A 24836-nucleotide genomic window follows, 5' to 3' on the forward strand; every position below is an offset into this window, starting at 1 on the left:
TATTCTATGCAAATGACCAAATAATATATAAAAATGTACTTAAATATTGCCTAAAAATATGTATAAATATAGCAATATCACTCCTATATATGTCAGAGCGTTGGGATTGGTTCTTGCAGTAATGCCCTGATCGTCTGCTTTATTGCTTGACCGTAACATTTGTCTTGGAGCGGGAAATGTCCTAAGAGGGCACGAGCCTTTCTGCGAGAGTGCCCTGCTCTCAGGGGCGCTGGCGGGCGCTAAGCTCTGCTGGGTTTGTCATGTCGGGTGCGCTAAGCCCTGAGGCGTTCTATTGCGGTTGGACGCGACTCTTTTCGTGTTTGCTAGGGCACGTTATCAGGGGTAAAATGATCATTTTACCCCAAGTATGTATTATGGATTATAACATGGAACCCAATTGCTAGTTGGGTGTGTTGTTGGTATTGATAGCTCGAGAAGCTGACAGGGCAGCAGCTAGGGATTTCTTTCGGGAGCTTCTACATTTGAGGTGAGTTGTCCTCGCTGCACTTGCGGGTCGAAGGCACCAATGCCGGCCCATTGAATTGATATCCTATTATGCATGCTATTATATTGTTCTGATCTGTTAGATTGCTATCCTGGTAGACAGGATGTTGCTATGTTGCTATGATCTTTTAGATCAATATCCTGGTAGATAGGATGTTGCTATGTTGCTATGATCTGTTAGATTTGTATCCTGGTAGATAAGATGATGATATGCTTAGTGATCTGTAAGATCTGCCTTTTTGTCTGTTGACTGGTTATATGTTAAATTGTTATGTATATGTCGACATGTTATGTGCAGTTGGGTTGAGGCGGACCTGCTTTGTGCTGAAGGCCAACAGACCTAGGGCGTCTCGGATAGACTGAAGGCCAGTGGGGCGTATCAGTCAGGCCGAAGGCCCCAGAGAATGTTCTAGATAGGCTGAAGGCCCGAGGTGGCGTACCAGTAATGTTGTAGGTTATGAGAGCGTACCAGATAGACTGTAGGCCGGTGGGGCGTTCCAGTCAGACTGAAGGCTCTGTATACATGCTGTTATTTGTATATGTTATCTGGTTGGGTGTTGATACTTTGGGGGAACTCACTAAGCTTCGTGCTTACAGTTTTGGTTTATGGTTTCAGGTACTTTAGTGAATCGTGGTAAGGTGAAGGCGTGACCGTACACATCCTCGTGTTTTGGACTTATGATTTATGGGAAACTCTGATAATGTGAATGTTTTGAAAACTATGTTGAAAGAGATTCTGATTTTTCAAAATTCAACCCGCTAAGTAGTAAGTAAATACCAAAAAATTAAGGCTTTTTCGGGTTTTTCGGTTCTAAACCTACTTTATTCAATTTCACCCTACTCACTTTGATGTTTTCGGGTTTTTCGGTTCTAGACCCACTTTATCTGAAACCAAACCGGAACTGGTTCCTATATAACAGATCAATTTCCGATCCTATAAAATTTCGTAAACCGGTTCCGGGTTTTCTGGGTTCGGGTCCGGGTTTGGACCAATTTTCATCCCTAGTACCCACATCAATTCCATTGCATCATCCAAAAAAAAAAGAATTTATATAAATTATATAACTATATTTGAGGGGGTGTTTGGATAAATTAGCTTATAGCTTATTAGATTATTGTGGTGAGAATAAACAGTTTTTACAAAAGTGTTTGTGGTGGGAATAAGCAATAAACAAAAAGGGGATGCTTATTAAAATCAGCTTATTTAGATTATTCCTACCACAATAAGCTGATTTTTAAGGTTTCCTATCTAAACATTTAAACTTAACTTATTGCGGTGAGAATAATAAACGATAAACACCATCTTTTTTTTCCCTATCCAAACATCCTTAGAATAGATTTATCGTAACGAAAACAAATAAAATAAGATGTTATGTAAAAATAAAATTTATCGATTATTTTTATATCCATCAACCACAGGTTAAACAGGTTGTTTCATACTAGTCTTTATATACTTATAAAGGAAGCATTTTTCCTTTCACCACATTCATTTGAAACTCCCATGCATTTTTCCTTTCACCACATTCATTTGAAACTCCCATGACTTTTCAATTTCTTTCTAATAATAATTATAAGTTGTTTAATAAGGTTAAATAAATATCAAACCTAAAGTGTAATCATATATAAACTAAATTTCAATATTAAAATAATATATTTACTTCTACTTATAAAGTTATGTTTGTTAACTTTTAACATATCATACTTAATTAGTTAGTTTTAAAATATTGTTGGATGTAAACCATTATCATTTTAAAGATACAATTTTGGAACAATTTGTATAAAATACTTAAATTATTAATTTAAGTATAACATTACATGGTCAACTTAAATATAAATTTTACTTTAACTTAAACAACCCTAAAAATATTTTATAAATAGTTAAAAGTGATAAATTGTAGTGTCTTTCTAATAATGATTATAAGTTGGTTAATAAGGTTAAATAAATATTACACCTAAAGTGCAATCATAAATAAACTAAATTTCAATTTTAAAATAATATCTTTACTTCTACTTATAATGTTATTTCTTTTACTTTTAACATATTATACTAAATTTATTAGATTTAAAATGTTGTTGTATGTAAACCATTATCAGTTTAAAGCTGCAACTTTTGATCAGTTTGGACAAAATACTTAAATTGTTAATCTGAATATAACATTACAGTGTCAACTTAAATATAAATTTTGATTCCACTTAAAAAACAAAAGAATATTTTGTAGTTAAAAGTGATAAATTGTAGTGATAAATGCTAAAACTAAATTGTAACCTTAATTTAACTAAAATATTTCCTAAAGATATTTTTATAATCGTTAAAAGTTTTCAAATAAGTAGCTTAAAATAACTTACAATAATAATAGTTAAAAATAACTTTGTATAAATGATTATATTATTACATTTAAAATTAAAAAACAATGTTTGATGTTTTAAATAATTATAATGACAAAAATTAAAACATTAAGCCAATAAATTTAAAAAAATTAATTAACAATAACAACAACTATAAATAGCATTAAACTATATATATTTAATTTTATTTATGTGTAACTTACGGGTAGAAGTCATTCAAATGATTGAGATTATTCAATTATAATAGATATATATATTATCATATAATTCAAAATAATCAATATATATATATATATATATATATATATATATATATATATATATATTATATCAATTTAATATACGAATTATTATATCAAATTTAACAACAATATTATTGTTATAATAAAAATAAAACATTTATTCGTAAAGACTTCAACTATATAACTATATAGTATTTACCTAAAATAAATCCGCAGAAGGTTCTTAGTTTAGCACTCTACTAATAATACGTGGCATGTAAATCGATAGCTATTCGAAGCAGTTTTAGGAACGCCTAAACCCCGTTTCCAGTTTTCATTGCAACTCGTAAGCAAAAAATGGAAGAAAATTCTGTTCGAATCACAATCACCATACTAGACGCAATTCCATCAGCTGAAGAATTCACTTCCCTAATTGAACCTAAAAATGTCCCTGCTGTAATATTCCAATCTACGAATAACCAGTTTAGTTACTCATATTTCGCACCCGATCTTTGTCACTCAAGTTAACTATTCTCTTTTATTGAATTTGTCTGGCTAACTAAAGGTCTTTCATGGATGCGTCAACGATTGGAAGGCTTCCAGTAAGTGGAATCCGTCCACTGGGGGTCTTGATTACTTACAGGTCTGTCTTCAACACTCGTTTCGTATTTCAGCTTCATAGTTAGTTGTATAGCGAATCAACATCCATATTAGGGGTTTGGATCGAACTGATGAAGCGACAAATACGTGTGTATTGCATACTGTAACATCTAAGTATCTCACTGTTTGATAGCCTTTTCATTTATGAGTTTATTCTCAATTCATCGACTGGTATGATTACTTCTCCAGAGTGGGATGAATACATTTCTACATATGTCTTCCAACAACAACAATTCTGCATCTATTATACATGGTTTTATGAAGTATGTTAGCATAGACTTGAATATAGGTTCAAAATTTACCATTGCTTATATATATAGGGACTAGCAGGGGCATCAACCGTGGAAGTAATGCTGTCTAAAACTGCACCAGTCTTTTATGGTGACATTAGAAATCATGAGAGGGTATTTTTCTTAACAAGTTATACCTGATTTTGTTAAATGTAGAGGTTATGATTCAAATGCCACTTAATTACTACATTTGTTTTGTGCCTTTTATAGGTGCAGTTGCCTTTATCTACCTTTATCGAATACTGCAAGGATGTTTCAAATCTGGCTACCATTGAAACAGAGCAAGATCAGATTTATTTGGCACAGGTTGCTATTTGCTTGCACTGAGTGATAAGTATATTCTGTACTTCTTTTAAGAACTTCCACTTTTTCTCTTATTCGTTAACTTGGGGGGCATTTATGTATATACATATGATGCAAAGTATGTGTATACTGATATAGGTACCAATTATGAATACTGAGAAAGAAGAAAGGGTTCAGATAGGAAATCTTATAGAAGACATTCAGACAGTAATCTATTCTACACCATTATCTCTGATTTCCATAACAATCTTTCCACCTAAGAATCCTCATATCTTGACACCTGTTCCATTTTATACAGCCTCGATTTTTGAAGACAAAGACCTTGGCTTCTATCAATCTATGGATGAATGGTGCTCAAACAAGATCAAGCACTCACTATGATCCACATCATAACCTTCTGTGTGTGGTATCTGGTACCAAACAAGGTTTTATTTTTAATTTTAACACTTATTAAGGTTTTGTTGTTTTTGATGCTTTTGTAAAATCTTTTTTTCTTGTTTGGTCAAACTTTAGTTGACCTATGGCCCCCTTCATCAACTCCTTTCTTGTATCCAATGCCTTTGTATGGGGAGGCTTCAAATCACAGGTATTAGTGTATTACACTAGTTATGTGTTAAAAAAGATGATATTTTTGTTTCTATTGAGTATTGGTGTTGATTATATATGTTCTACCAGTGGTGTCCCCATGGATGAACCTGATCTTTCTCTTCATCCAAGAGCAGAACACTTGAAAAAGTATTCACAGAGAGTGATTCTGAATTCAGGCGATGCACTTTTTATCCCTGAAGGGTGGTAAGATTTGGAATTTCATACATTCTCATATATAATCATATTTTTCATTCCTTGTTTCTGATTTTGTATATCTTTTATTGATCAGGTTTCACCAAGTTGACAGTGAAAGTTTAACAATTGCTGTTAACTTCTGGTGGAGGTCTGAAATGATGTCTGGCATGTCAGAACACATGGATTCGTATTATCTGCGCAGGATATTAAAAAGGTATTTTTAAATTTTTTTTTTTTTTTTTACATGTTTAGTTAGAATATGATACAGAAACTTATTTTTATCTTTCATTCCATGTTTCATGTGTTGGTAATCTTGAAGACTGACTGATAAAGAAATGGTATAAGTAATTAAGTATCACCCTTTTCAAATATTATGTATTTTGCATTAATTTTAATTCAACATTGTATCTTTTTCTATGATTTGGACAGAATCGAATGCTGTGCAAGACTATCCCTTGTGTGAGTGAAAAGCCTTCTTATGAAGAATCAGGTTAGTTAATATTTTCTTTTTTATGTATTTATATCAAATCATTAACAAAAATAATCAATTGATTTAATTACCAGATAAGAAGATGAAGGTTTTTGGTGGGAATATGCTACATGATCTGGAGCCATGTGTTCTCAAATCTCTTCATGAACTTGTTTCTTTAGTACACGATCATGTGAGTGCTGCTGATTTGAGCAATGCTGTGGATTCAAGTTCAACATCTGATATTGAGAAAACAACAGAGCCCAAAAAAATTGAAATCTCAGAATTGTATTACTTGGAGGAAGATCCAGTTGCTAATATTTTATGGGCTCTTGAACCACTTCATCTTCAGAAAATGTTTCTTGCCATGTTGGTGAGTCCACATTGTCAACATTTCTCTGAGTTTATCATTTTTGGCAGAATTGCTCATTTTCTAAAATTTTGGTAGATATTTTGTAGCAAATGCAAAATAGGGCAGATTTAAGACTTTTAAAACCATATTTGTAACAAAATTTTAAAGTTTGGACCAAGTTTGTAACAAAATTTAAAACCTGGGCCAAAAGTGTAAAGTAGAATTATGACCTGCTATATAGCGGGCAGAAATACAAAAATGCAGAGTTGGTTAACCTTTTTTATAACATTTTTTGAGTTCATATTCAAGGCTTTTTATATGGTATTTCTTCATAAGTGGATAAATTTGTATATGAAATATTTAAGAATCTGGATACTAATTAATTATTAGTATTTGATAAAATTTATAATTTGTTAGCATCACTTTCCAAGAACTTTGGAGGGTTTAGTACTGCACTTGCTTTCACCAGTAGGAGCTGAAGTTCTTACTAGAAAATTTGATGAGATGGATAAGTTGACTAATGAACAAGACAGGTATATATTCTAATCATCCACAATTTGTTTATTTTATTTTATTTTATTGAGAGATGATTTGATTTTGATTACATTCATTTTGGTTCTTAGGAATGAATTCTACAGAGCATTTTATGGTGTATTTGATGATCAGTTTGCTGTAATGGATAAACTTCTTAACAGAAAGGAGTCATTTTCATGCCAGGTTCGTACAACATCACATACTTTTAATTATATTACATATGATGACGATGTAACATGTTTTATTATTTATAAACATGCAACAGGCTTTTAAAAATGTTATGGATAGATTTTTGGGAATTAAAGTTCAATGACCAAATACATTCTAGGAAACCAGCATCCGACTGCATTGATGACAAGATAGTTGAAGCCATAAGGTGTTTGTTTCTTTTTGACTTAATGGTAAAGCTATATAACATTTTTTTGTTTTTATTTTTTATTTTTTATCATAGCCTTTTAAAGAGGCATTGTATCTTTGAACAAAACAAAATCAGTGTTGTAGCATTAAGAATGTGGGAATCTATAAATAAGGTTTCAGTTTGATGATTAATTTGTATTCAAAATCCAAATACAAAAGTAGTAGGTTGTTGTAAGCACCTTGTTAATGGCATTGAATTCGGTTCATAGTTTTTAATTTATTTTCTCGTGATTTTTTAAACAAACCTAAACAAAAAAAACAATATATTCACTTCATCATTTACCGAATAAAAAGTTACATTGAGAAATTTTGGTGGATCTGAACAAGAGTAAATCAATGAGACCATCGAACTTGTAGTTCATATTTTTGCTGTTTTAGAAAGAGAACGTGGTCATAAGAGGGATAAAAAAAGCTGTAGCTCTTTCTTAAAATCTTGAGATCATAAAACATACTTATATATATATTTAAAATAATATGAACAAAAAGTGAATACGTGTTTGGCATCAAATGAGCATGATTCATATATGAATGACCCGTTACCAATTGCATTTGGAAGAAAGAATGACATCGGCTAGGGATTGTATATTTGTATCGTAAGGGGTCAAAAAACATGTCAAAATCTGAAGAGTCAACGTCTATAGAGAAATTCGTAATTACGTACCCTCCTTTATTCTCTCTCCGAACCCACAAAAATGATGAAGCTTTTGCTTTTCCATCCAATTTCTTTCAAACCCAAACCTTCAATCTTCCTGTAACGATCTTCTATTCTTGGGTTTTCATATGTTTTTCTTGGTAAATCATCATTATGGGAAGCAGAGATGGCAGACAACGGGAGGCTTCAATTCATGACAATGGTTGTGCTGATGATGACATTAATCTTCATAACTTATCCCCCTCCAATAAAAGCTCCGATTCCGGAATCTACGGCGCGGTGTTCAACTTAACCACAACCGTAATCGGTGCCGGAATCATGGCATTACCCGCCACCATGAAAGTCCTCGGCTTGGTCACCGGAATTGTTTTGATTCTGTTGATGGGGATTTTGTCAGAAATCAGTGTTGAGTTACTCATTCGTTTCTCCGTTCAATGCAAAGCCACATCCTATGGGGAGGTTGTGGAACAAGCCTTAGGTTCACCAGCAAGAATCTTGTCTGAGATTTGCATTGTTTTGAACAACGCTGGTGTTTTGGTGGTTTATCTGATCATCATGGGCGACGTCATGTCGGGCTCTCCAAGACATTCAGGGGTTTTCATTCAATGGTTTGGAGCAAATGGGTTCTGGGAGAATAGAAGACTCATCATCTTGATTGCTTTGGTCGTGCTTCTTGCGCCACTATGTGCATTGGACAGAATCGAATCTTTAAGTGTAACTTCAGCCGCGTCTGTAGTTCTCGCTATCATTTTCGTGATTGTTGCTTGTGTTGTCGCGTTTATTATGGTGGTCGAAGGTAAAACCGACCCGCCAAGACTGATTCCGGATTTTAGTTCCGAACAAGCGATTCTTGATCTTCTGGTTGTGATCCCGATCATGTCAAACGCGTATGTTTGTCACTTCAATGTTCAACCGATTTACAATGAACTTGAAGGTCGTTCGCCTCAAAAGATGAACAAAGTTGGGAGGCTCACGACTGTAATATGTGTTTTCATCTACTGGTCGACTGCAGTAGCAGGCTACCTTCTTTTCGGGAACAACACAGAAGCAGACGTTCTTACGAATTTTGATAAGCCTCTTGCGATTCGGTTTAGTGAAGGTTTGAGTTACATCGTTCGTGTGGGATACATTTTCCATTTGATTCTGGTGTTCCCTGTGATTCATTTTTCGTTGAGGCAGACGGTTGATGCGTTGGTTTTTAAAGGAGCAAAGCCGTTGTGCAAGAGCAGGAAGAGGTGTTTGGGGTTGACTTGTGTGCTTTTGATGCTTATATACATGGCATCGACGATGATTCCAAGTATATGGACTGCTTTTAAGTTCACGGGTGCAACCACAGCTGTGTCGTTAGGGTTCACTTTTCCAGCTCTTATCGCGCTGCGGTTGGGTGGTGGGTCGAATGGTTTGAGCAGCCGAGAGAGGTTGTTCTCATGGGTGATGTTGGTTCTAGCCATCATGGTTAGCATTGTTGGGGTTGTTAGCAACATTTATAGCATGCAAGAGTAGTCCAATTGTGTTATGTGTGTGGATTCTTGTTCTTTAGCATCCATACAACAACCTCGTTAGATTTATGTACATTTGTATATTGACAAGTTATTTGTATTCCAAATCCAAATACAACGGTAGTTCGTTCAATTAATGTCATTGATTTATTTTATTTTATTTTCCCATGACTTTTTAAAGTAACCAAAACAAAAACACAATTCGATTTTTTAGTTTACCTTTTTGCTGTTTTCAAAGAGACGATGTGGTCGGTTTCCATCTTTACACCGACTGTAAATTTAAGAAAGCTTTATTAAAAAAAAAAAAGCATTGAAGAATGGGAGATAATGGAGTAATAAAAGAAGCAAGCACCTGAAAGGCCTACTACAACAATCTCATATATCTACTCAGCAACCCTAACAGGCTAACACTATCTCCACTTGAAATATACATGCATTTACCTTCTCCTATTCTGATTTCCTTCCTGTAATAAATAAATAAATAAGGCACTTGACTCCTAAATCCTAATGTGGTAAAAATATGTATGTGTTAACTTACCTGGGAAAATACGTTAAAATTCCCATTTAGCTCAAACTGGTTCGTTAGGTGGTGAAGTCGTAGTTGATAATGACTGCTCGTTTTGGTTGTGACGGGTTAAGAAAACATGATGGAAGCTGCTGCTGCTGCCACATTCACTTGCTTTTAGTTTGTTCTGCCTCTTAAACCTTCAACTAACACTCAACAACATCAGAAACAACTCACCACACAAACATTCACTTGTTACCTACCTATCTTTCCGCTTCTCAAGATACCTCTGCACTGATGCTTTTCTGCTTCCTCTTCCTGAAACTTCTTCACCTGTCTCACCATACTCTATTTAGATTGTTACTTATGCATAAAGAGGAAGAAAAAAAGAACTTTTGTGAAATATGATATTTACCAGAGTTTTCCTCACGAAATATGCTGATTTCTTCTCTATGCATCCTAGACTTATCTGTCTTTCTTACTGTAGAGCATACCATACAGTGAGCAAGGTCTTTACACTATCATAACTCATAATTCTTATCTTAACCAAAACATTAAATTCTTATCATAATTATATATATATATATATATATATATATATATATATATATATATATATATATATATCAAAACAACAGAAATGGTACCTGTTTGCAATGTGGGCAAGTGCATGACAGATGATTCTGTGGTTGTTAATACAGTTGGAGGTTGCAAATGGAATGGAACGGGAAATGTGGTCATATTTCCATCATCCTGATGAAACTGTAGTGGGCTTGAAGCAAGCTTGAATAGAGTTTGTGCCTAAAATCACTCAGTCAGTGATATTAAAAAAATATAGGAAAATAAAAATGGTGCAAAATATTAGTATTGTGTTACCTTATCAGCTGGGACATCATCATAGACATTCACCTTGCCACTATAGAAAATTGTCATCTGTCCTTTTCCTTCATCTGTCACACCAGTAATCCTGAAAATGCAAGCAAAAAAAATTTATCTCAAAGAAGAACAAAAGAAACCATGTTTTCATATGAAAGACATGTTGATCAAGACACAATGTTAAGAAAGAAAGATACGCTTTTTTTTCTTGAAGATGGTTACGTGAACATTTTCATTATTCATTGAATTGAAATTAATCTTTTTGAAAATGTGAATGACAATGTGGTGTGGAGCGTGGACACATAATTTATTGGATTCAGATACATTCCAACTCCTAAATAAACTTTAAAACCCATGCAAACTATAATATATCTATCACCTTGAATGAGAAGATGCTTCAGAAAATACTCCAATTCCCATTAATTGAGATAAGTGTTTATGTGATATTTGACCATTAAAGTTATACCCATTTACTCTTTTGACCATTCGGGTTTTTGAAGTGGCTCCAGATATGTGTAATAGATTAGCATCTAGCAATGTAAACTTGACAAAAATGATATGAACGATTCACATGCACAAAAGGACATAATAGAACTTCATGATCATAAATCATGTTTAACTGCTAAGACCTCATATTAATGCCAGCTGAAGCTGTAAAGAACATTGAAGGTAAGGGGATACAAATGCAATACATATTAAGTTGTAAGATAACAAGGCCAACAATTGTAACTTAGTTGTAAGAAGATGTTTAGAGAAATGTTTCAACCAACCCAAAACTACTTTCAGATAAATTACTTGTTGAGTTAAGGCAAGAATGCCCTACCTTTTGATGATTAGAGTCCCTCAACATTTGGTTGCACAAAGCTTTGTATCATCATGAACTACAAGAAACTAACTTTAAGGTTGCTAATATACCTAAAGAAGAAATTTAATAGCACCAGCTTGCAGTCTTCCTAATGACAATACAGTTATACAGGAGTGTAATTCAATACAACTTAGAACATATCTTCTTTGCGGATAGTCACATCAATAAATAAATAATAAAACCATAAAGTAATGCAATCTTAATCTTTCTGTGAATATTTAGCATCACACGACTCATTCATGCATCATCAACCAAATGCACTGCAGTAATAAGTATACAATGAGAGAAAGACAACATGACACAACTCACAAGTCAATGGAAAGTCATTTGAAGGTAGAATGGGCAAGAAGAAAATAGATCTTGGTTAATACATCAAGGCATTGGCCTCAAACATCTATGGTTATTACATTGATAGGGTAAAATGACTTAAGAAGTTACCCAGGAAGAACAAAATTATTATCACCAAAAAGATCCGATTGATCCATGTCATGGCGCTGACCAGGTACTGATTCATCAGCTGAAACAGAGACCTCCGTATCCGCACTTGTTCCTTTTTGAGCCTACATTTTGTATATTAAATTGATCAAAAACAAAGTAATCGCGGATCAGATAATAATATAATATGCAAAAGCACAAAACGACAAGTATGCTGCTAACTTTGTTAACAGTTTAATAATACTACTACATACATTATATTAAAAATTAGGGAAACGAGTGGAGATGATTAATTAATCCAAACGTACACGCGTGTTTGGGGTTTCCTGTTGCAGATGGGTAATGTGGAGCTTCCGCCGGCAACCGTCCGAGTCCGGTGTAGGTTCAAGTAACGCCTTGAGCATAACTACTTGCTGGATCGCCTGAGACTTATTCCACGACGGGCGTCTCATTCCTGTATCGGCATCAAACAATCCATCTAAAAATACACACACACACACACACACCAGAACACCAATAAAATAGACCAAACAACCACCGGAAGGATGTAAACCTTTCTGTTTGAGGTACCGGCGGCAGTCTTCGCGAGTGAGTTGGGAAATGTCGTCTTCTGTGAGTTGGTGAAGAGGTTTATCTAGAAGTGACGTTGTTGATGCGGAGAGCGGTGGTTCCTCCGTCGTCATGGCGGTCGTCAGATGTCTCGGAAAGTCAAGAGAGATCAAAAAGAGGTTTTCAATTTTTCCCCAATTTCGAATTACTATTTGGTTGAATAATTTCGTGAAAAAAAAAATGGGGAGGTGGAGTCGAGAGCGTGTGTGGGACAGGTTAGCCGCCGCGTCACCTGATCGCCTTTAGCGGCTCTCTTTTCCTCAAGCCGGCAGATAGCCACCATGGTGCCATGTATTATGTCCCTATTATTTAGACGGAAGAGAGAGCTAACACCTTACTCCTTTAGTGTAGTCACATTATTTTTTGTGCTGTCACATTTATTTTTTTGTCACCTCATTAGCATGTTTTCTTTAGATCATATGGTACGGTTCATCACAATCTCATTATAACTGATGTGTCAGCCTTAATACACAGTCATAACACTATGAACATCACCCCAAATGATGTTATCGTATAAAATACGGTAACGACATGTTTGAAAGAGATAAATCAATCAATCGCAATTTTCTTCTTCTTCTTTCCTTTGTCTCTTTCTCTATCTATCTCTTAATATGTTATAACATGTTGCAACATTTCAACACCACCTCATTTTAGTTATGGTATTAGCAATGTGATGTGACAATTTTACGGTGTTATAATATGGACTCATACCCAATAGTCTTAATATTTCATAAAGAGTGGTAGCACCCTAGCACACAAGATGTATTTTTGATTTTTTTCAACCTTAAATAAATTATATATTTTTTTAAAACACAAACATTTCACATTAAATAAAAAAAGTTACGGATGGAGATTAGTGTCCATAGTTATAACAAAGTCCGATAATATTACTATAAATAACAATGTCCTTTTAGGTTACACGCAATAACAAAATAAAATAGATTTGAAAATATATTTATTTAAGGGACTTATTTTGTTAATTAATTAATAGTAAATAAAGGATTATGGAATATTCCAAAATAATTTGAAATCATTAGATAATCTATATAACTCTTATAAAATAGGTCATCTAAAACAACATGGTTCAAGTATTCTGATGAGTCAAGTAATCAATCAAAACAGGGCAAATGTCATATTAGCCCAACCAACTTATCAAATTTGTTTTAAAAGGTCACTAAATTATTTTTTTGGTACATAAAGGGAATGAAGTATGAGTTTAGTGTTTTAAATGGTCCTTATTTTACTTGGTACTGGTTAAACAGGTAACATGTGTAATCTGCTCCATTGTAGCACCTTTGTTCCTACTTGGTTACCTTTTCACAATAAAACTTTGTGAAGTTTATCTTCTCAAAACCAATAACAATTATGAGCCATAGTTCCACGAGCCCTTAAAGCAAACAAACATCCATCCAAATCTAATGGAATTAAGTCTAAGCAACTCCCAACAAACTGAAGCAACTTAATTGTATAACAACATTAGAGGCTAAGATGCTAGAAAACAAAATTAAGACTTGAGATCAACTACAAAAACATAATTGAAGAAAATATAGCAATAACCCACCAAACAACAAAATCCCCAAAAGAATCAAACTCAAAACACATAACAAGTGTATGAATTTGACCTAGCTTTGGTGTAGTTCAACATTACATCTGATATTCCTACATGATATCAATCAAAGTGGATTTCGGGCATTCGAAAACTTTACCGATACAATCCATGTCGGAAATGTCCATAAGCTCATCTTCTATCCTCTCATACCGTAGCCACATAGAGAGAGTACAACCTTTGAATGTATATCAACCGTGTGTTCCCGAGCCGACTGCAGACTTCTTTGAAGCAACTTCGGATCACCAATTACACAAAATAGTGCATATTATTCTAAGTATAGACCACAACTTTCTGATTAAAACGAAGAATGGATGATTGTCTTGTAGAGGTTCGAGATTGAGTTAATGAAATAAAGGGGATTAAGGTGAGTATTTACAAGGGTTCAATAAGGCGTGTATCAGGGAGCCCATAATGATGAAGCGATTTAGCATTGACGAATGGGAGTGTTGTCAATTCATCACTGTTCACTGATCTTGGTGATGACGATGAATAGTAACAGTTGAGATGGAGTATTTTTTTTATCCTTTTGTTCATAAACACCAATGAAGACCTCATAATAGAATCATTTATGGTCTTTGGCAGCAAAGTGTTAATGGAGAAGAGAAAGGGGGATAAGGAAGATGATGAGTAGAAGTCGACATCGATTGAAAGAAGAAGAGGGCAAAGCCATATGGAAACGTTTTAGTTTTCTTTTGTCTTTTTTTAATTTGTTTTAATTTATATTATTATTATAATTAAGTGACCTCTTATAAGGGGTTAAGGGACGATTTCAACATGTCACATTCTACTTTATTCCCTTTATGTACCAACAAAATAATTTAGTGACCTTTTAAAACAAACGTGATAAGTTGGTTGGGCTAATATGACATTTGCCCATCAAAATATGTTATCTGAATGTATATGAACATGATAATGTAAATAAGATCTTGTTTCAGCTAATATTATTTGGAGGTTGCAAAAGTACATGTGTGAAAGTGAGAGAGTACGAAAGTTACAAATGACTTAAGCAACAACACTATATATAGTGCCCTCGACAGATACAAAAAATCAAGACTTCGATACTTAACGGTTTACAACAAATATGTATGATAAAATAGATGCATATACCGAAGTAATGAAACCTTCGATACAAACAACAATAAAGACTTTGAATATTACCTAGACTTCGATACATCACAATATCTTTGACTCTACACTTTCCCCTTTTGTGCTGAATATTGAATCTTCAAACTGTGGGTAGTGTCTTTATCATTGTCATCAGTACTATTCGAATCTTCATATACCAACATACAATCTTCTTAATTTTCGCTTTATCTTCATTCAAATTCTTCTTACATTTATTGATCCAGAGAAGGATGCTGGAAAGATTCTGATTAGAATACATTTCTTTGACATCTATGTAGAAGAAGTATTTCTTCTTTCCTCCATTCATATTTTTCCCTTGAAACACCACACCTTTGGGTTTCATTATAATTTCTCCATCTTCATAGTCTTCGCTATTCAAATCTCCTTTCAAAGTTGAATTTGGAACTTTTGGTCTCTTTTTGAAGGTGTAACGCCCGCAAATTCGGTCTAGTCAATTTAGAGACAGTAAACGTCAAAAATGACTTTTTGATAGAAGACTATTTAGAATAAATATCTTAACCAAGTTATAGTATATGTCACAAGGGTTCCGTACATATAAAGAATGCTGAAATCCATTATTGGAATCAAGACCAACTGCTGAAAGGACCTGCCCAGGGAATGGTCCTTTCATGATAGCACCATCAAAACCTAATAAGTCCCTAAGGCATGCCTTGAAACCTTTTTTTAGTGGACCCAAACACACATAAATTCTTCTAAACTGTCTGGTTGGGGGATCAGGGTTAGGCTTAGAGCATACATCTATTTTAACTATGGTGTTTGGGTTAGTAGTTTGAAGTTTGAGAACATAGTCCATCAACGGTTCATACTGCTTTGTGTAGTCCCCAGTGACATGCTTTCTTGCCTTATCCTTTGCCCTAAACACCTTGTCCATCGAAATACCCACCTAGTAAGTCTTTTGAAAGTGATCATGTATGGCTCTCAAAGGTATATCTGGATTTGCTCAACTTGATCAAGGATTTTCTTGCTGATTAAAGAGGCACTACAAGCCCTGAGTTTCCTTGTTTGCAAACATGTGTGAGTTTGATTTAAGGTCCTTATCAACCAGTCAGATTCAGGATTTGACCTAGATGCATGAATATACCACCCACATGTTACTTTTTGTGTCTTTAATTCTTTACCCTTTCTTTTTGAAATGGTAGCGTAGCTACCCACTTGGCCTTTATTGGTGACAGGTACAACTCCTCTACATTGTGCCCTAAGAATTACATTGTTATTTTTTTTAAAGAAAATATTCCTTCTTGATTCTAGTGCATGCAAATCAATTGCCTCCTTTAATTCTTTTTTACTTTTAAATTTATCTCCAATTGAAAATGATTGTTTATGTACTGCCCCAAGGCTGCACCTTTTTTCTTTTCCCAAATTCTTGATAAGAGCTCTTCTCTCTCTGTCTTGGTCAGATCCTTCATCTAAAGATTCGAATTCCTCATTGTTGATCACTTCCATATCTTCAAGTTCATGCCCATCAACACCATTTATACATGATCCTTCCACATCTTTTTCAACATTGATAATGAAGTCTCCCATGTCCACATCCACATCTTGAATATTGTTGTCCATATCCATTATGTCATCCACTTCTTGAGATTCATCATCCTCTTCATACCGTGGATCATTTTCTTCAAATTCATCATCGTCTTCATACTCTGGTTACCCTCTTAGGATTCTCCATCCCCTTCATACTCTGCATCATCTTCATCACTTCCAATCAAATTTTCCATAAGTTTATTAAGTAACTCATTCAATTGTTGATCATCATTATTAGCAGGGGGTATTGTAGCATCCTTCAACAACATTCGATGCCTCTTCAACACCAGTTGCAACCTCCCTAACACCATCCATCTCATCAATATGAACAGAAGTTGCTGCCTCCTGAACATCAATTGAGCCATACTGACCATCATTATTTTCGTTTGATATGTGAACACCCTCATCAATTTCTTCTAAATTAAGCCTCTTACTGCAAGAACCTTCACGTCTTTTGGAATTCCCAACTCTACCCCTTGTATACTCTGGTGAGAAAGTATCATTCTTACTCCCAAAAAGAATCAGAGACATGTACTCACAAATAGGTTGATCATTACCATGAATTTGACCCTCAACTTCAGCCCCTTGATCATCATTTTCTGGTAATTCCTAAATGACATTTATTGTTAAAGAATAAAACTAAAAAAACTTTCAAAACGGGAAAGAAAACATCAAAATCTAACAACGGAACTAATACATTCTAAAAGAATAATATTGTTTAGAATCACTTTCAATCTTGTCGTCTATTCTTCAAGCATCAACTTCTATGATTCCAACAAAATTGGAATTCGTGATTCCATTCCAACAGAATTGGAATTCATGATTCCATTCCAATAGAATTGAAATCTCACCAATATCATCTATTGAATCATCTACATAAACAAATTGATTTTTATCATATAAGAAGAAGTAAATTTGATATGAAAATAGTGACAAACTACCTTCACTTTGTACTTTACATATAAGAAGAAGGTCATTGACACAGGTGGCAGCTAGCAGAAGAAGAAAATAAGAAGAATGATGGCAGCGGACTTCGACCAATGGCAGCGGATCCTCCACAGCTCCCTTCTCAGGCAAGAAAGTCGCGGCGTCCGGCGATGGACGCGTCTCTGAGCGGCAGCAACTGCAGCGACAGGTGGTTGTGGTGCATTCATCCTTACACACGACTGAAATGGCGCAACCCCTCGTCGGTCTCTGTCTTCAGCCTTCACGAAAAGATAACCACAACAACCCTCGACATTGTGGTGTATACGGTGGTTGGAGGAGCAAGAGGGTAGGGTGGCGGCCGGTGGTGGGAGGCATAAGGATGGAGGTGACGGTTGGAGATGGTTTGATTAGGGTTACAGTTTACATTGGAGGTGGTCAGGGCCGGCCCATGGGCCTGGGCAAGCTGGGCGACCGCTCCGGGCCCCTAAATGCCGAAGGGCCCCCATTTTATACTTCTTATATTAATTATATAGTAACAGTCCATTAGTTTTAAGCCTTTTTCAAATCCCAAATGGCCAATACTCTTATTAGAAGCAGCGCCAATCCAAAAGATGAAGCGGGATAACAGAAGTGGCGTGCAACAATGTCCGACTTCCAAGGTGCCATAACTCTTCAATGATGGATTTATATGGAAAATCCAAATGTCTTCTTCGGATTCAAGAAGCAAACTGTTAGTTGATTTCTTCTGTTTCTTATTCACATTTCAAGTGAATCGATTTGTCCTTCATCTTTTCTGATTTTCTAATTTTGTCTGTTTCTCCGTCTTTTCAGTTTTCACCATATCATACGCATTGATACTAGCATCCATAGGCAAATGAGAGTCTTATTTCCATTTGCTTCTTCTTCTTTTCACGATACCTGATGATTGGAACTCAATTCTTTCCCTTGTTATTTTCGATTTGAAGGTTCCTTTTTTTGGAATACCATAATAGAACCAGACCACCACTGTGATTAAGACACGAGAGTCATGGTCTTTTACTCTTATTGAATTTGAGAAGAAATCGTAAGTAGAATCTGAGTATCCCACCATCTGATTGTGAATCTCTGTAAGTTCTACTTTCAAACCTTCTTAAAATTTCTTATTTTTCTGTTTTATTCAATTTTTTATGAATCTTTTTTGAACTTCATAATTTTAGTTATTGTGTAGAATCTTAGAATGTGAGTTTATGACCTTTTGATTGTGAATCTCAGGAATCCCTGGAATTTCTTTATGTCCTGGATATTTTTTAGAGATGATTCCTTATCCATTTGGTTAATTTCAACTTCTGAATGTTAATCTTTTTAATTATGATTTCCCTGTTATTCTTAACTTCAGAATTTTATGCTTGTGTTTGGTTTTTGCAATTGTTATGTCCTTCTACTCTTAGTTGGATCCCCACACTTGTCATATTATTCAATTTCTTAGAGGTTATCTATAACATCACAGGCAGCCAACAGTAGCTACATATGAAAGAGTTGTTGGATTATATTGAAACTGATGCTATAAGCCTATAACTGAACCTCAAAATTTTATGCTTGTGTTTGGTTTTTGCAATTGTTATGTCCTTCTAGTCTTAGTTGGATCCCCACACTTGTCATATTATTCAATTTCTTAGAGGTTATCTACAAAATCACAGGCAGCCAACAGTAGCTACATATGAAAGAGTTGTTGGATTATATTGAAACTGATGCTATAAGCCTATAACTGATGACTTTGTATTTATAAAAGCTCGAAAATGTAATTTTCTTTGGTTTTTGTTTGCTATGTATATGTATTGGGGTTCGGAACATGTTTACCTTTTTATTTGTTGTTTTGTATTAACAAATATTAGGTTGTTTGGCTTTGGGGCTTGTCTAATTTTTTTATTCTTTCCATAGGTGGGGGAGCCTATAACCGATGACTTTGTATTTATAAAAGCTCTAAAATGTAAATTTCTTTGGTTTTTGTTTGCTATGTATATGTATTGGGGTTCAGAACATGTCTACCTTTTTATTTGTTGTTTTGTATTAACGGATATTAGGTTGTTTGGCTTTAGGGCTTGTCTAATTTTTATATTCTTTCCATAGGTGGGGAAGTCACCTACATTTGTATTATTCTTTTCTAATTAATAAAATTCTCCAGAGGTGTTGCTTTTTCTATAAAATAAAAGTTATATATATTTATTATGAAGGGCCCAATTTTTTTATTTTGCCCCGGGCCTCAAATTGTCTTGGACCGACCCTGGAGGTGGTTTTAAAAAGTCGACGATGGATGGAGAAAACAGGTAGCTGAAGTCAATGGTTACCATAATTATATGATATTATTTGTGGAAACTAATTATCAAATTACCTATTTAAACTTATTTATTTATTTAATTAATTATTTTTATTTTAAATTTTGATTGACCAACATTTATGCATATAATAACACAATAATTACTTTGAATACCTGAACGTAGCGCTCTTTCTCTCTCTCTCTCTCTCTATATATATATATATATATATATATATATATATATATATATATATATATACTATATTATTAAACATATTGCCTATTTCTTGAAAATTAAGAGGTATAACTCTTATAACACCATGTACAATCCTGTTAAGCTTACAATGTAAGCGTATACACACGCGTATTTGGAAAACCCTAAAATGTTCCATCAGCCGTCGTCATTTTTCCCAAATCTCTTATGTTTCCCTCCTTACTCTCTTCAATCTCCGGTAGCCTTGGTTACCACCAACCTCCTGACGTTGTCGTTACCTACTTTCATTGGCATCTGCCGCCCGCTTCTACCTTATGTTGCGACGAGAAACCCTAACTCTATCTCACTGCCACCATCAACGCCACCATTGTACACCGGAAACCATATCCCTAAAGTGGCTCCACTATCGCCACCAGACATCTCACAGTATAAACCGGATCGAGGTAGGTTATTCAAGAGTTTCTTTATGTTCTTACTTTGTGTATGTTAAGATGTGTGTTTCGATTTCACGTGCTAGGGCTCAAATACAGGTGTGAGTTATGTTTTTTCTCTATGGAAATCTTTATAACATGTTTGATTTACTAATAGTCTCGAAAATTTGCAGCAAACCTTCCGAAGAATTTTAACAATCTATCATTGATGTTGGTTCTTGTTGCCTTAAGTTTTTAACATGTCATACTTTTTTTTTTTTTGGTTTTTTTGTTTCTAATATCTTTGGAAATATTGAACAAACTAGCCATTTGATGCTTATCTTGGTCTTTCTAAACGTAACCCCTCTCATATCGTTGATTTTTCTGAAATTTTGCAGATCATTTGCTTCCAGGTTTGTTCAATGTCTGTCATGAGCTTCAGTTTCAATTTTAAAATCTACAGGAAGGACATTGAGATGCAATACACAAATCATCGTTTGACCCAACCCGTATCATGTACCTTCAACCATGGCGGGTAATTCAATTTTTTTGAAATCTTTAGCCCCAAGAGTCGTCTCTCTCAAAGACCAGGAATTTAAAATTTGAAAACAAGAAGCAAAATCTCTCTGAAAATCCTATCACGAAATCTATCAGCAATGAAGTTTCTCCTTCTTCTCGGTCACCTATACATGCTCTACTCCGGTGTTTCTCTTCTTTTCTCCTCCTTCTTTAAACTTCGATGGTTAAAATATTAATGTTGGATCTGGTCTCTTGGTGCATGGATCGTTTCTAAGTAATATCGAAGGGAAAAAGTTGGGGTGGTTTGTTTTGAGCTTAAATCACAAATATAAACTTTCAGATCTAATTTATGTTTCGGAATCTTGCAGATTTTAGCACTCTCACAGAAAACCCTAGTGCTTCAGAGAGATGTTCATGATTTCCATCCAGGTGAAACCTTCATCCGTCTTATTATTATTATTATTATTATTATTATTATTATTATTATTATTATTATTATTATTATTATTATTAATTCCCTTTTGTATAAGAAGAATAATGCTCAGATCTTTTGCCACAAACAGTTGGTAACAGATTCATGAACGAAAAATGGTGCATAAATCAAAATCAAAGGGGTAAATGTCACACCCCCAAACCAGAACGGCGGAATCGTTCGAGGGCGGATGACTTCATGTAGTATCGTAACAGTTGAATACATAGTAAAGAAAGTAAACAACCATCATATATATAATTTAAAAGATACATTGTTGAATGATACTTGTTTCAAAACAAATTACAATATGATGACAAAATGAGTTTTAAACTGACGTCTTAGCGTCACTTCTCCAAAAGCTGAAGTTTACCTGTATTACTGAATCCCTGAGAAATACAAGTAAGTTTGAAAGAGTTGATCAGTGTTTAAGCTGGTGAGTTCATAAGTATTTAATGTCAATGTTTTATAAATTTGAATGAAATTGTTTGTAGATGTTTGAATACTCCTAGAAAATCCCATATTTCCTACTAGTATAAAGGTAGTCTTCTACCAAGACCCGACTATTTTGAATGTTTGCTTCTAGAAATCCAATGTTTTTCCATAAGTGTGTGGTAATTTAAAAGTTCCAAAACTAAATTGAAAAAGTGTTTTTCATGCCTAGAATAGTAGATTTATGTATGTATAAAATCACTAAGGCATTTGATAACTCCGTAAATCAACGTGTTTTTAATACTCCATGTGAGTTTTATAACCATGCTATTGACCCAGACTGCCTGTAACAACGTTCTTTAGGCGTTGGAATGTTATGACGATTGTCACCCCAGACTTGCCAGTCTAACTGTAGCTAACAATTTAGGTGCAGGATTGTCAATCCCGTATAGATTTATACACAAGTATCACACTCTCCCTACAAGAGATTATGGTATATAATACAGGACTTTAACTGCATACTTGAAAGTACGTGAAGTTGAATGTCTCACAAAACTTAGTATTAAATAGATTTACGTATAAAAAGTCCATTTGTTCTTGTATATGAAAGTATTTACTTGATATAGTATTTGTAGTATGTAAAATCTCATGAATATCTAGTAAACTTTACCTATTATTGTTTTTCCAAATGTGTGATTCGTTTGTATGATAAACCCTAGTGCAATATCGACTTTGTATGCAAGTATAACGTTTGTAATAATATTATTGAACATTCATACTCAAAATATAAATAAAGTGTTTGACATTTATATAACAACATGTTTTATTCCAAAAGGACAAAGTGTTTTCGTGATATGTTGTATGAGAACGTTTTCGTGTGATAGTTATAAATCACATATGATTGATTATAACAAAAAATATAGCAAAAGATTGATGTTAATCACACGAGAATAATCATGTGTTTACTTGTATTTCCCCCCTTGAAAGTGTATAAAAGCATTTACAAAGCATTTGAAAACGTAATTATAGGCGTATGAACTCACTTGATAGAGTGAAGATGGTGAGATGAAAACCGAGCAGAACTTCGACGGGAGAAAGCGGATTTCTCGGGAATTCTCGAGAGTGTAAGACCTTCCTTCGGAACTTAGATGTGAAGACCGGGGCTTCGGGATGGCTTCGGGGGTTAAAACGCAGAGCTTCGGCATGAGAAAGAAGAGGATTGAGACATGAAACCCGGAACCCTTTGAGCTTTATTTATAGCCCAATTTTTAGGTCCCACGTCATGGCAATAGAGTTGCCCACGTCGTGGAGTCGATCTTATCCTCTTCCATGGATGATACGTCTGCTGCCAAGCCTGAGAACCCATCAGTCATGGCCCCACGTCGTGGCCAGCCTGACAACCTCAGGTTTTGTGTCTCGAACTTGTAAAATCCGTAACTTCTGCGTATGAGCTTCGTTTTCGACGTTCTATATATGCACGCGTAGGTGAGAATAGGCTCTACAACTCTCGTTTAGATTTCGTCGGCTAATTTTGACTTTATTTTTAATTAATTATTTTTAACAGGTCGGGACACGAAAACTCCGTCATAAATCCATAACTTCTTCATCCGATGTCCGTTTTCGTTAGAATTTTTACCGTTGCACTACTATTGTTGAGATCTGTGATTCTCATTTAGGTTGTTTAAGCCAAAAGTCTCTCGATCTCTATTTCGAGTTTTTTAGTTGTCTACTGCTATATCCGAAACTTCGAAAAATCATAACTTACACATACGAAGCCATATTTGGACGTTCTTTTTATGTACGTTGACGGTTTAATGATATTTACAATTTTCATTTAGATACCTAAGGCTGAAATTGTTGTATTGAAACTTCGCGTTTTATATTTAACCGTATTGACGGTTTTGCTGTGAATCTTAGGTTGGTCATAACTTCCTCATTATAACTCAGAATTTAGTGTTCTTTATATTTCTAAAATCCTTGACACAAAATCTATCATTTATGAAATTCAGTAGAGACTTTTGAACATTTTATTTTCGACGATAATTTCATTATATCAAAAGAAGTTACAATTCTTGACTCTTTAGGTCATTACATTGATTCAAAATATCGGGTTGTCACATCATCCCCCCGTTAGAGGGAATTTCGTCTCGAAATTAAATGTAAAGTAAATATTTGTGGATTAGGGAAAGAGATGCGGGTACTTTTGTTTCATCTGATCTTCGCGCTCGCAATTATATTCAGGTCCCCGCTTTGCATTCCAGCGGACCTTCACAATGGGTATGCGACTTTGTTTTGTTCTTTTAATTTCCCTCTCCATGACCTCAATTGGTTCCTCTATAAAGTGGAGACTTTCGTTAATTTCGATTTCGTCTAGAGGGACGATGAGGGTCTCATCGGACAAGCATTTCTTCAAGTTCGACACATGAAAGGTAGGATGTACGTTATTAAGTTCCTGCGGTAGTCGAAGTTTGTATGCTACCGGGCCAATCCTTGCAAGGATCTCGAATGGTACGATATACCTTGGGTTTAGTTTCCCATGTTTTCCGAAACGTATTAACCCCTTCCAAGGCGAGACCTTCAATAGCACTCGATCCCCAACCTGAAATTCTAAGGGCTTCCGTCTTTTATTCGCATAACTCTTTTGTCTGTCTCTTGAAGCCTTTAGTCGTTCCCAAATTTGTACAATCTTCTCAGTTGTTTCTCTTATAATTTTTGGGCCTGTGAGAGCGCTGTCGGGTACTTGTCCCGTGGCTAGTTGCGTGTCACCCACTTCAGCCCAACACAGTGGTGATCTGCACTTCCGGCCATAGAGGGCTTCGAATGGAGCAAGTTTAATGCTGGAGTGATAGCTATTGTTGTATGAGAATTTGACTAGTGGTAAATGGGTATCCCATGCTTTACCAAAATCGATTACACAAGCTCTTAGCATATCTTCCAAGGTTTGTATGGTCCTCTCACTTTGACAGTCGGTTT

General features: G+C 34.8%; 2 protein-coding genes and 1 pseudogene across 8 annotated transcripts; 2 read left to right on the forward strand and 1 right to left on the reverse strand.

Moving 5' to 3' along the window:
* Positions 1 to 3351: 3351 nt before the first annotated feature.
* LOC145070679 (2-oxoglutarate (2OG) and Fe(II)-dependent oxygenase superfamily protein) lies at positions 3352 to 7011 on the forward strand. Of its 2 annotated transcripts, none has more exons than XM_079017633.1 (15): positions 3352 to 3527; positions 3637 to 3714; positions 4052 to 4135; positions 4232 to 4327; positions 4463 to 4531; positions 4623 to 4737; positions 4838 to 4910; positions 5000 to 5116; positions 5202 to 5321; positions 5427 to 5445; positions 5537 to 5597; positions 5672 to 5949; positions 6346 to 6461; positions 6552 to 6645; positions 6728 to 7011. In XM_079017633.1, the coding sequence occupies exons 1-15, from the start codon at positions 3429 to 3431 to the stop codon at positions 6773 to 6775; spliced, it is 1467 nt and encodes a 488-aa protein (XP_078873759.1). In that variant the 5' UTR covers positions 3352 to 3428; the 3' UTR covers positions 6776 to 7011. The 2 variants fall into 2 exon arrangements, with proteins under 2 accessions (XP_078873759.1, XP_078873758.1); XM_079017632.1 differs by having other exon boundaries at positions 3353 to 3527; positions 4623 to 4749.
* A 673-nt stretch (positions 7012 to 7684) lies between these two features.
* Positions 7685 to 9034, forward strand: LOC145070680 (amino acid transporter AVT6E pseudogene; annotated as a pseudogene).
* Positions 9032 to 12597, reverse strand: LOC145070682 (protein TIFY 4B-like). 6 transcript variants are annotated; one of them, XR_013690039.1, is made up of 10 exons: positions 12265 to 12597; positions 12020 to 12165; positions 11715 to 11836; positions 10412 to 10502; positions 10183 to 10318; positions 9951 to 10016; positions 9799 to 9883; positions 9569 to 9735; positions 9383 to 9494; positions 9032 to 9301 (listed from the first exon to the last, which is right to left on the reverse strand). XR_013690039.1 is itself a non-coding variant. In XM_079017634.1 (9 exons), exons 1-8 carry the CDS (start codon positions 12392 to 12394, stop codon positions 9600 to 9602), a joined length of 930 nt encoding a protein of 309 aa, XP_078873760.1. In that variant the 5' UTR covers positions 12395 to 12597; the 3' UTR covers positions 9305 to 9494; positions 9569 to 9599. The 6 variants fall into 6 exon arrangements, 3 of the variants coding, with proteins under 3 accessions (XP_078873760.1, XP_078873761.1, XP_078873762.1); XR_013690037.1 differs by having other exon boundaries at positions 10183 to 10336; XR_013690038.1 differs by having other exon boundaries at positions 9799 to 9868; positions 10183 to 10336; positions 12265 to 12596.
* Between the last annotated feature and the right edge of the window lie 12239 nt (positions 12598 to 24836).

Source organism: Lactuca serriola, chromosome 8 (assembly GCF_051521515.1).
Source record: "Lactuca serriola cultivar US96UC23 chromosome 8, Lser_US96UC23_V15, whole genome shotgun sequence".
NCBI lineage: Eukaryota > Viridiplantae > Streptophyta > Magnoliopsida > Asterales > Asteraceae > Lactuca > Lactuca serriola.

Excerpts from the sequence above, each read along its gene's own strand:
- LOC145070679 (XM_079017632.1), top strand. The coding sequence starts at position 3,429 with ATGGAAGAAAATTCTGTTCGAATCACAATCACCATACTAGACGCAATT. Across the intron at positions 3,528-3,636 it reads AACCTAAAAATGTCCCTGCT|GTCTTTCATGGATGCGTCAA; the intron begins GTAATATTCCAA and ends GGCTAACTAAAG. Across the intron at positions 5,598-5,671 it reads GCCTTCTTATGAAGAATCAG|ATAAGAAGATGAAGGTTTTT; the intron begins GTTAGTTAATAT and ends TTTAATTACCAG.
- LOC145070682 (XM_079017634.1), bottom strand. The coding sequence starts at position 12,394 with ATGACGACGGAGGAACCACCGCTCTCCGCATCAACAACGTCACTTCTA. Across the intron at positions 10,017-10,182 it reads CTTGCCCACATTGCAAACAG|TAAGAAAGACAGATAAGTCT; the intron begins GTACCATTTCTG and ends TATGCTCTACAG. Across the intron at positions 9,884-9,950 it reads ATTTCGTGAGGAAAACTCTG|AGTATGGTGAGACAGGTGAA; the intron begins GTAAATATCATA and ends CAATCTAAATAG.